At 33.7% G+C, this 11,676-nt stretch overlaps 1 protein-coding gene across 1 annotated transcript; it reads right to left on the bottom strand.

Moving 5' to 3' along the window:
• Nucleotides 1-3,202: 3,202 nt before the first annotated feature.
• LOC109163171 (pumilio homolog 23-like) lies at nt 3,203-9,514 on the bottom strand. The gene is made up of 11 exons (XM_019311924.1): nt 9,390-9,514; nt 7,797-8,100; nt 7,311-7,674; nt 6,828-7,124; nt 6,528-6,689; nt 6,008-6,151; nt 5,610-5,729; nt 5,268-5,453; nt 4,497-4,645; nt 4,206-4,388; nt 3,203-3,919 (listed from the first exon to the last, which is right to left on the bottom strand). The coding sequence occupies exons 2-11, from the start codon at nt 8,063-8,065 to the stop codon at nt 3,397-3,399; spliced, it is 2,397 nt and encodes a 798-aa protein (XP_019167469.1). The 5' UTR covers nt 8,066-8,100; nt 9,390-9,514; the 3' UTR covers nt 3,203-3,396.
• Between the last annotated feature and the right edge of the window lie 2,162 nt (nt 9,515-11,676).

Genomic DNA, 11,676 nt, shown 5'->3' with positions numbered 1-11,676 from the left:
TAATAAAACGCGCGTCTCCCCTTAAAAAAAAATCAGGTTCGATTCCCAGCAACAACAGATGAACTAAAATTCCATAATCGATAAACTATAATTCCATAATCGATGAACTATAATTCCATAATCTAATCTATGAACTAAAAATTCCAGAATGAATGAACTAAAATTTCATAATCTATAAACTAAAATTTCAGAATCGATGAACTACAATTCCATAATCGATGAACTATAATTCCATAATCAATGAACTATAATTTCATAATCTATGAACTAAAATTCCAGAATGAATGAACAATATAATGTTGTTGCTGGGAATCGAACCTGAATTTTTTTTTAAGGGGAAACGCGCGTTTTTTAATAAAACGACGTCGTTTTGGCATCCGTATGCACCATGCATGGTGCATATGGATGCACAGCATAACGATTGGTTAATTTGAACCTTGTTTCATTCTTTTTTTATACATTAGATTTCCTGATATATTAATATTAAGCCCGTAGAGTCCTATCCAATAGGGGTTGGATAAGGTAATCACAAGTCGACTCATTAGTCCACTATTCCCACCCTACATGTATACTATGTGCATTATGAGTGTGTAGTTCATATCTTTTTAAAGATTAATGTCTCTCAATAATCCACAAGTTTCTAGTGGGATTAAATTTTTCTTTTTAAAATTACTTTCTAAATTTCATCTCTTAACGTGTTATTATTTTTTTATAATAAATATTTTTCACTTTTGGTTATATAAAATTTTGTCAACTACATTTTTTGTTTATAAGTTCACTTAATCTTTTTTTTTCTTCTGACTATTAAATTAGTAATGATGGGAAAGTCACTGAAATGTGTTCACCTATCCAACAAACTTTTGGTTCCTCTAGTCATTTTCTAGTCAGGTCTGTATCTAAATTTTCAACCATAAAGGAAATAAAACATTGTTTTTACTCTTCATATTGTCCCAACTGCCAATAACAAATGAAATTCAATTGATTATATCAAGTTATGCTTGATAATCTATGACATGAATCAATAATTTTTTAAATTTTATAAATAATATCATGTAAAATTATAAACATTTGAGATAAAATTATAGGGAAAATATCATGTATATATATATATATATATATATATGCATCTACAATTTCAATAAGAGTTAATATTGTTACTTTGTTAGGCCCCTAACGTGAACTAAAAAAAATGTTGGTTTACTAATATGCTATAAAAGCTTGTACTTTGTGTTCTTTCAATTGTACAATGCCAAATTAAAATCCTAATCTGGCCTCATTCTTTAGTTTTACCAAACTAAAATTGTCAAATTAAATAGATTATGTCAACTTCAAGTGACGGTGGTAATTTTGTAGTTTAAGTAAATTGGATGGCAGTTAACTGTTGGTCTTCTTCAAACAATTAGGGCAACAAAAGCGAAATTCGAAAGGAGAAGTACAAGCGGATTTGGTCTTCGCCGATTACCGAAAGGAGAAGCACAAGTCGATTTGGTCTCTGCCGACTACCGAAAGGAGAAGCACAAGCCGAATTGGTCTATGCCGACTACGGAAAGGAGAACCACAAGCTGAACCAGGTAATTCCATATCTACAACTTCAATAAGAGTCAATATTGTTAGGCCCCTAACGGGAACTAAAAAAAAATGTTGGTGTACCAATATGCTATAAAAGCTTGCACTTTGTGCTCTTCCAATTGTACAATGCCAAATTAAAATCCTAATCTAGCCTCATTCTTTTTAGTTTTACCAAAATAAAACTGTCAAATTAAATTCCTTAAAAAAAACTGTCAAATTAAACAGATTCTATCAACTTCAAGTGGCGGTGACAATTTTGTTGTTTAAGTGAAATTCGGTGGCAATTAACTGCTGGTCTTCTTGAAACAAATTAGGGCAGCAAAAGCGAAATTCGAAAGGAGAAGCACAAGCGGATTTGGTCTCTGTCGATTACCGAATGGAGAAGCACAAGCCGATTTGGTCCCTGTCGACTACCGAAAGGAGAAGCACAAGCCATATTGGTCTATGCCGACTACGGAGAACCACAAGTTGAACCAAGTAATTCCAAGGCATAAGTTGTTTACTAAAATATAGAGATACTGGTTGACCATGATGGGGTGGTTAAAGATTTCAGTGCCGCAGCTCCGGGAGGATGGACATATATCCTTAGAATTTTGATTTTCACAGAAAGTGTATGCAATTTTGATAAAAGGAGAAAATTCAAAAAAGCAAAGCTATAAAATAATTACTTAGTGAAACTAAAGAGGCCAAATCGCCAAAGTGTCAATGGAGTAAGATTCTAGAGAATGAAAAATTGGCCACCACTTGAGTTTAAGGGTGATTGCTTTGATTGTGGAATTAGAATTATAGTTAAAGGTTCTCAAAAAGCCGATACAAAATTGTTTCTAGGAAGTGATCTATACAAATCTACTAATTTGATAAAGAAATCTATAGAATTCTCCCAGCAAATTATTTAAGCTTCTTAGAATTCTCCCAGTAAACTATTTAAGCTTCTCTGGAGTTTCAAATATCCACAATTTATTAGGATCATGGTGAAAGTGATCTATAGAAATATACTAATTTGATAAAGAAATCTATAGAATTCTCCCAGCAAATTATTTAAACAATCCTTAGAATTATCCCATTGCATGATGTTATGTTCCGTGCAAAAGACTCTATAATTATATCCCTTCTAATTTATTCTTGATTTTTATAAGAAGCTAGCTTGGAACAAATTCAATTAAGAGGAGTGGTGGGCAGTAGCCAAGATATTAACCCGGCAGCTAGCTGTTGTAATTTATACAATTTCCCAAGCCTATCTCAATCAAATCTTTCCTCTTTAGCTTTGTGAATGTAAGTTCCAAGAAATTTAGATTTTAAACATATTTCACACCAAGACGAGAAACAAAAAGATTTTTCTCTTAGTAATGCAAAGGTTTTCTCTGACACTGTTGTATGAGAAGGAACCATTCAAGTGGATTCCAACTTTACTAAGATGCATTCAATCAGGTATAATCTAAGAATCCAAATGCTGAGGGTTACCAATTCACAACTTTTCTTGTAGCCTCCACAGAATGAGCTTGGAGAAGCACCAAGTTCAGTCTTGATTAGTTCAACCTTGAAGCGTGGCTTTTCCTTGGCATTCAATATTACAGTTAGAGGCCTCCAATTTTGTTGAGATGTAAAACTAGTCAGAGAAGTTAGTATAACCCCCTTTTTTATCAGCCCTCAACTTAAATAAAGATTATAATTTCATAAAGAACAGGCTAAGGACATTGAGTATTCTGCACCCCAGAAAAATGGGCATACTAACCCTGTTTACAAAGAAAACAAAACAAAAATGCTGGTCAGTCAAGCAAGTGAATTGCGAAGGAGGTGGCCGTAGGGAACCCTTGAAATGTCCAACTTTCACCCTTTAACATTTTTCTTCTTTTTAGATGACTTTGAGTTTTCATCTTTCCTTTTTCTTTTCTTTTCTTTTTCTTCTCTTCTTTGTCTTTTCTTCTCATTTTTGTCTCCAGATTTTGAGGGTTCATCATACTCACTTCCTCCCGCACAGGTACTATCAATCCCATCGTTACCCTTTTCAGTTCTTCGTTTTTTGTTTTTCCCTTTCAAAAAATCATCATTCACTGAATGCTTAGCAAATCCTCCACTTTCAGATGGTTGCTTCTTGGCCGACTTCTTTGTTTTAGCCTTTGAACCCTGGTAAGCCAAAAATGGGATACTGGAAGTTCGGGAAGAAGCAAAACTGGTCTCAATCTCTTTCCTCATTTCTTTCAACTTTTCTGGCTGTGATTTGTGTGTATCTGCAAGAAAGCTATCTTTTCTTGATTTGGTACCAGTAGCTCCAAATTCAGCATAAAATTCCTGTCTGGCAGATTGTTGCGAAGCTTGTCTTGATTTCCATATATCCGGTTGTTTTGCATATCTGATATGATAACAAACAAATATAAGAAATGTAAAAAGAAGAAAATCTGAGGAAGTGAAATCTAATGCTTAAATAAGTTTCGAAGAAATCATTTCATCAACTTTATTCTGTGCATGCTTGAGATTGGAACGCTTTGGCCAAAAAAAAAATTCCAATTCATAATAATTTTGCTTTACTTTATTGGGCCCATGATCTTGGGTTTGATTTATGAAACTGCCATTAAAATTAACTGTTCCAGAAAAATTACATGGCAAATGATCAGTTGGGGAGAAAAATGATGACTTACCCATCAACGTCAAATCTCCTAAGTAGGTAAGGTCCCTGCTTTGTTCTCGACAACTCAGCTTGCAATGGTAACATCTCTGAAATAATTTTCTCCCTTAGAGGCAAGTTGCTTGCATTGAAGCATTTCTCAATCATAAACGATCCCAATGGATGAACTGAGAGTTCACCAAAATGTCCTTGAAGCCTAAAAAGTTATGGGAGTCATGGGAATATAGTATTAGTTCAAGCCTGAAATCAACAATCCAATAGTCAAATAGAGTAACAAGGGTAGATCTAAAATCTAAATATGTACTTGATCAATAGCTTCCTCTTATGTTTTGCAGAAACATTTGAGTTTAGAAATGCTTCAATAACACGTGAACCACTGGGATCTTTAGATGCTTCAAGAAGTTGATGCTCTTCCAAAGATGTGATACCGGAAATGAAAGCCTTTATCAATTCCTATAGGACACAAAATATTTTAACAAAGAGTAGTAATAGTTCCAAACAAGGTTGAAAAAATCGCTAGGCGCCTGGGGACCGCCTAGGGCGCCTAGAGCGATTAATCGGCACCTAGAGCTCCTAGGTGGGCGCCTAGGTGGCCGACCGCCTAGCGCCTAATCGGTGCCTAGGCATGATTTTTGCAACACTGGTTCCAAATCATAAGTAAATCAAAACCGACTATTTAAATAAAGGAAAGTAATAGTTTCAAATCACAAGTAAAACTGAAATGGATTTGCTTTCAGAACTTGTTGATAAGAGTAAACCAGCAGAAACGTCACAATCTGGTTGCAAGATAAAACCAAGACACCAAAAATGATGGTAAAACGCAACAAAGTTTTTAAAAAGCTAGATCCCCTAGAAGCCTAGAAATAAATAGAACACTATAACAAGGGCAGAACCATTTATTTCTTTTTGTCTCTCTGTATTTTTTCCCCAAATATGGAGTCATCTCATAGAGAGGTCAATAGGAGGAATCTTTTAAGAGTAGCACTAATGTAATAAAACCTGCCTCCCCCTAGATGGACCAAGAAAAACACTGAAATTGAAAATAAAAACCAAGAAAAGAAAACGAGACACATACACTGGGGAATCTAAAAATTGACTGCAGGATCAAAGAGCCAACAACATGGATCCTGGTGCCATTTGGCCAACTCCAGTTAGATTTGTCTTCAGATCTAAAATAATTGTCAAGAAACAGTATGCGTGGAATAATGCACATGAGAGGCTCATTTTCTACACAAACAGCGGAAGCAAGTGCCTGACAACACTGTAACATTAACCAAAAATAGAGAAAAAGATTTGGTCAGACTATTTAATTTTATTAGGGCTGATTATCTCCACCCTCCAAATTCCATAAGCTACAAAATTTTAAAGAAAAATGAGAAAAATTTAAAGGGAACATGTTTGACCACAAATTACAAACCTCTTCTTCACAGTGATGGAGCTTTTGAGTTGCAGCAACAAGAGAAGCAACTACTCCAGAGCGGCCCATTTCAAGTAGGTCCTTAAATTTAGTTCCAAGCTCCGCCCAAATCAAGTCAATCTAGTAGCAAAGGGGAGGGAGATTTACAAGAGTAAGTATGAGCAATTCATTGCAAAAAAAAAAAAAAAAAAAAAAAGATCTTTAAAATCATTAAACATTCTTTTGTGCTTCTGAAACCTAAATGTAATGCCTGCAGAAGGTCTATGCAACAAAATATAAACATGAGTGTGTACATGCAGAAAGAGAGGGAGTGGTGTGCAATTATCATTCTTTTTGCTATGTATCTCAATGAAGAAGACATTAATGTTTTCAATACAGCAATAAACCATGGGAATTACATGCTCTGAGCATTTAGCATGAGAAGCTAAAGCCTGCACAACAAAGTTCCCACAATGATGAGATGACATCTGAAACAATGAGTTCTTAAAGACTCTCTGTAATAACTCCTTGTATATGGGTTCAGGAGCAACTTCGATGATAACCTGTAAAATGGGCATAAGCTCAAATTAAATTCAAAGAGATTACCATTCTAGTGGAAACTAATGGAGGGAAAATTTTAATAGCTATCCTCTGCAAATGTGTTATAACTTAATAAACTTATGGAAGTACAGGTGTAGTATTAAGCATGTTAAAGGAGTAGGATGATAATGTAATACATAGAGGAGCAAAGTAGATGTCTAGATAACATTTTGGGTAGTTAGTGGTTGATTTATTCCTGTGAAGTTTCATTTAGTCTCAATCATAATGACAGAAATTTGTTCTCAAGATCTCTTGGACCAAAAAAGAGAAAAGCAATAGGAAAACTAGAGATAATAAGATACAAACAAATTAACAAGAGTTCGACCCTAAAATTTATACCTCAAATAAATGACTGTATGCAGGTTCTTCCACCCACTTTAGAATTTCTTGTAATCTAGGTCTTCCTATGAAGTTCCCATCCATTTCCATGTTGCAGCCAAGAAGAATTTGGATTATATGCAACAGCTCTGCTTCATTTCCAACCAATAATTTCAATGCTGTCTGCCATTTAGTAGGTAGGATGCATCAATGGGTATTATCAGTGTCAATAGCACAAGGAATTAATTAATTAATTAAAGCTAAAAATATCTTGACTCAAATAAACAGCAAGCCAAAATTCATAGTATATCTAAAACATGCCTGCAGAACCAAACTGCAATACTGATCCATCAAAAGATTAGAAATGTCTTCTCTTGTGGTATTTAACATCTCTGACACAAGGTATTTGAGCAAATCTGGGAAACTCTGGTTAGAATATGACAACTTGTTGCCTTCTGATCGAGGAGCCTTAAAATTCATCCGTTCTGCTAGTACAACTGCCGACTTTGTGCTATGGAATTGTTCTAAGGGCACCCCATTCAATAGACAAAGAAGACTCCGAAGCACATGTGATCCATAAGCATTGCAAATTATATCAACAGGATTGACAATAATTTCCTGATGTAAAAAGGTGGCAAAAAATAAGTATTCTTGCACAAATTGGTGCTTTTTCTGTTATCCCAGAATGGTTGACCAATCTTAAATCACAGTAAATAATCACAACAAAGATGTTTTCATACAGAACAGTGAGAAAAGCTTTTAGAAACTAGAAAGAAACTGTAACATAAGTTCTCCATTTCACACCTCACATATTTTCCTCAAAGTCTCTTCGATAAGAGATAGTTGCTCACAATCCTGAAGGTGCACAGCCAAAGATTTCAAAGCTGTTTCAGCAACATGAGACCCAGATCTGTCTGTTGCAATATGGGAGAAATTCTTTGCACAGCTATGAAGAAAACCACAAAGGTGATCTAGAGAACAGCCCTCCAGAAGAATTTGCAGTGTATGGCTTATTACATAATCAGTTGCAAGTTCTACTTCTTTCCCTCTTGTTTCTTCTAATGCATTGCCACATATAACCGACCGCTCTTCTAAGTCAATCTCCTTGCCTTCTATGACATTTGTAATCTCTGCAAAGTACTTTTCAGTTTCTGGATCAATCTGATTCCTAAAGGAAGATTTCAGTACAACAGTGAGCTAACGTTGTCAATGTACTAAAATGCCAAGTCAATTGAAGTTATATCTTCGGAAGTTGAAACCAAAAATAAAACCATTAAATGAAGACACAACCTGACAAATGGTGTATAAGAAGTGCCTTTCTGGTACTTTGAGGATTTTTGAGCTTTAAAATTGCCATCAGCAGTTTTTCCACCAGATAGATATTCAGCCGACTTATCAGCAGGAAATCCAGAATGCTTCTTCCCATCCCTTCTACCCATATTTCTCTTCTTTTTGTACTGATTAAAAGAAATGTTGTCCTGAGGTGTCAAACCTTCCTCAGTTAAATTATGTGCTTTATTGTTTCTCAACAGTAAAGCTCTCCGGCCTATAGAAACCATATGCTTTTACAAAGAAAAGCCTGCTCACTGTAAACCTAAGATTCAACAATATAATTTCACCAAAATAAAAGAAAGAAATGATTTAATTATTACAAACTACTACACAATTTAAAAGTACGATTTTTAGCAGCCAAAACATAAGAAAAGCAGGGAAACAAAACAGTAACAACAGTATAAAATGTCATCAAATACCAGTTTTCTTCTTTTCCATAATGCAACCCACAGTCAGAAAATTTATTTAAATTCTAAAAGCAGAGTTCTAAAAGAATCCAGCAATTCCCAATTCCTACCAGTATAACAAATCACTACATTTTAATTTCTCTAAGCAAACCCACTACTCTCCCATTAATCATAACACAAAAACATTAGCATGAAAAGAAAGAAAATAAGGAATCATTCAGAGTTTGATTTAGTTAGCTATTAGGCTAAGCCAGCTAATTATTTGTTGCAAAGCAATTCCTTTTGCAGCAACAGTGCAATCAATTTCACCAAGTATTGAGGGCTTAGGCTTGTTATCCTAAGAATGGATTACAATTTCCAAACAGAGATGATTGGGTGGTTGAAGTACGTGCAGCAAAGCTTCAAACCGGTCTTTAAAAACTTGCCATACAACCACACACTCAAAATCCCCATGATTTTCTCTGCATATTTAGTTACTCAATACAAACTTAAGATTTCTAACCTCTTCAAGCAAGTTCATGGAATACTTCACCATTGAATTGATTTCATGTTTCGTCATTGAAATAGTTCGAGTCTTTAATTAGTGGCAGCTGAACTTGCTAAAATATTTCTTTTATTGGCAACTGATTAAAACACATAAACACAAAGCAAAAACTGTATATAAACAAGACTAAAGAAAGGACAATGTCAGTGCAGTACCCTTGGTAATGATAAATTAGGTACCATTTGAATACTAAGTCATGAAGTTATCCAAATTTCATCGAGCTGAGCTTTTATTTACTAACCAAAAGTCAAATTTTAGTCTATATATTCAACAACGCCAATTACTCAGAGGTGATGAAGTAAAATAGCAGAATAAATTGTCTATTAGGGAAGAGATCGAATACAATGGTCACTTATTTCCGCCTAAACAATGAGGATTCAACTCAGAACACATGCAGGAAATTTATAAATCCATCAGGAAAACAAACAATGCATATTTTCATGAAATCAATTCCATGAACTGAAACACCCCAAAGCATCTCCAACAATCGAGAAAAGCCCCAAAAAAAAAAAAAATTATGGTAATTCTGCAGAACAGGAAAACGGAAAAAAAAAAAATGTATACATATACACAATTTGGTATGTGTAAAAGATTTGATACCTCCAAGGCTCCAAATAGAGACAGTTTCAAAGCTTCTTCTCCAGGATCTTGAGTCGTCCACAACAGCTTGTAACCGGTCAAGTTTTTGCCGGGACTTAGACAAGTAGGAGATGTTAGCGATAGCATTAGGGGTATTGTGGTTTAGGGTTTTTCTTCCGTTCTTGCTGTTTTTAATTGTTTATTTGAATTAATTTCACTTTTGGTCCCACGACTTTTGATGTTCTATCACTTTTAGTGCACAACTTTAAAAATTTTTAATTTTGGTGCCTAACTTTGTTATTTTTATCAGTTTTGGTCCTTTCGCCCAAATTGACAGCGAAATGTTGCAGTATTTTATATTGTTAGGAGTAAAATCGCCATCTCAAGGAAACATCTTCAATATCTAAACAAAATCACTGTAAAATTATATCTATAGGTGTTTGATGATGAGAGTAATGGGAAAGACGGGCAGAAATCAGACAGATCTATGGGATTTATAGTTTCAACCATTGGCAAACTCTTTTTTTTCATCTTAATATGATTTTTCTTTTGTTTAAATATTGAAGATCTTTCCATGGGATGACGATTTTGCCCCTAAAATATAAAATTTGGAAATATTTTACCGTCAATTTGGCTGGAAGGACCAAAACTGATAAAAATAACAAAGTTAGGCACCAAAATTAAAAAAATTTAAAGTTGTGCACCAAAAATGATAAGAATTCAAAAGTCGTGGGACCAAAAGTGAAATTAATTCTTTACTATTTCATACATTGTTTATCACTGTGTCTGAATTGAACCAACACCTATCCCTAAACTTTACCAAATTCTTTTAGATTTTAATTAGCTTGCTAATTAAATCATGACAAATCTTTTGAAGCATCAACTATAATTGTTTAGAGTGAGTTTTTTTACCCTGTTTTATGGAAGTGAAACAATTTTAAGAAAAATGTGGGTGTCACACTTTTTTTTTTTTTTTTGATAAAATATCGTGATTGAAATTTTGTTAATAAAATTTATATAAAAATTTCCTTACAAAATAGTACATAAATTGATGAGAGTACGCAATAGGTCAATTCACAACTTGGTAAATCTAGTTGAATTTAAGTTTCTTAATACTTGGATTGAATAGCTCGCAAATTTAATCAAACTTGTTTTTAAATATTTATCTATTGTATAATATATAATGTTTTTAAATTTAGTTAATATTTATATTTATATGATATAAAATGGCATAAGTGAGATTAATATGAATTTTGTTAAAATATTTGTTGTAACCGATGCAAAGGGGATTGTAGATAGGGATGACAATAGGTTGGGGTGGGTCGGGGAGAGCAACATCCATCACCCGACCTACTTTATATTTTTTTCATCCACCCGTGTTCTCAAGTCGTATCGTGTGGATTTTTTCAAAATCCACCCCTACCTTCACCGGGTGCGGATGCCCACTACGGGTACCCACCACTTATCATCTTATTATTTTTTTTAAAAAAAATAATATTTAAATTACTTACACATAATACAATAATAAAATTCATTAGTGATACTAAAACATAAAATAATAGAAATAATTAAATATAATAACTAAATTGTTAATTTTTAAAAACAAATTTAGTAGTTTAGATATAAAAATAGTAAAAAGATACACGAAGTTATATAAACTTTTATAAATAACTACATATTAGTACTTACTTTACTATTATATATATACACACACATACATGGTGGGTCGGGTGGGGTTCTAGACGGGTTTTGTACATAGAACCCAAATCGAACCGACCCGACCCACCGAGAATTTACTTTTTAAAGATCCACTCCCGTCCCACCACCCACCATCATCCAAAAAAAATCGATCCATGCGGGAGTAGATTCGGGTGGATACCCGCGATGCGGATTGAAATTGTCATCCCTAATTGTGGTGTGCAATGGGCGTAACTTGATTAAAGTTTGCGTAAAAGAGATTAAATTTTTTTTTTTAAAAAAAAAAAAGAAAAAAAAAAAGAAAAAGATACAAATATATCATTGAACTATTTTGGAGATAGCAATTAAGTCACTAAACTTAAATAAGCTCTAAATTCATTCATGAAGCCACTGAATTCGAATAAGCTCCAAATTCATCCATAAACCTGGAAAAACCAAAAAACAATTAGCATGTTTAGCAGGTTAACAACATGTTGTATATTTTATTTTATATTTTATATTTTATTATTATTATTATTATTATTATTATCCTACCAAGCATTTGACCTTATCAGTGGATGCCATGTTTTATATTTTGTTATTATATATTTTATTTTTCATCAATCATGTA

This window comes from Ipomoea nil, unplaced genomic scaffold (assembly GCF_001879475.1).
Source record: "Ipomoea nil cultivar Tokyo-kokei standard unplaced genomic scaffold, Asagao_1.1 scaffold2975, whole genome shotgun sequence".
NCBI lineage: Eukaryota > Viridiplantae > Streptophyta > Magnoliopsida > Solanales > Convolvulaceae > Ipomoea > Ipomoea nil.
This window is presented reverse-complemented; position numbering and strand designations above follow the sequence as displayed.

What these genes read in the sequence shown, in the direction of transcription:
- LOC109163171 (XM_019311924.1), bottom strand. Translation starts at nt 8,065, where the DNA reads ATGGTTTCTATAGGCCGGAGAGCTTTACTGTTGAGAAACAATAAAGCA. An exon ending in CATACAGTCATTTATTTGAG is followed by an intron (nt 6,152 to 6,527) that starts GTATAAATTTTA and finishes CCCATTTTACAG; the next exon opens with GTTATCATCGAAGTTGCTCC. An exon ending in AAGAGGAAGCTATTGATCAA is followed by an intron (nt 4,389 to 4,496) that starts GTACATATTTAG and finishes ATAACTTTTTAG; the next exon opens with GCTTCAAGGACATTTTGGTG.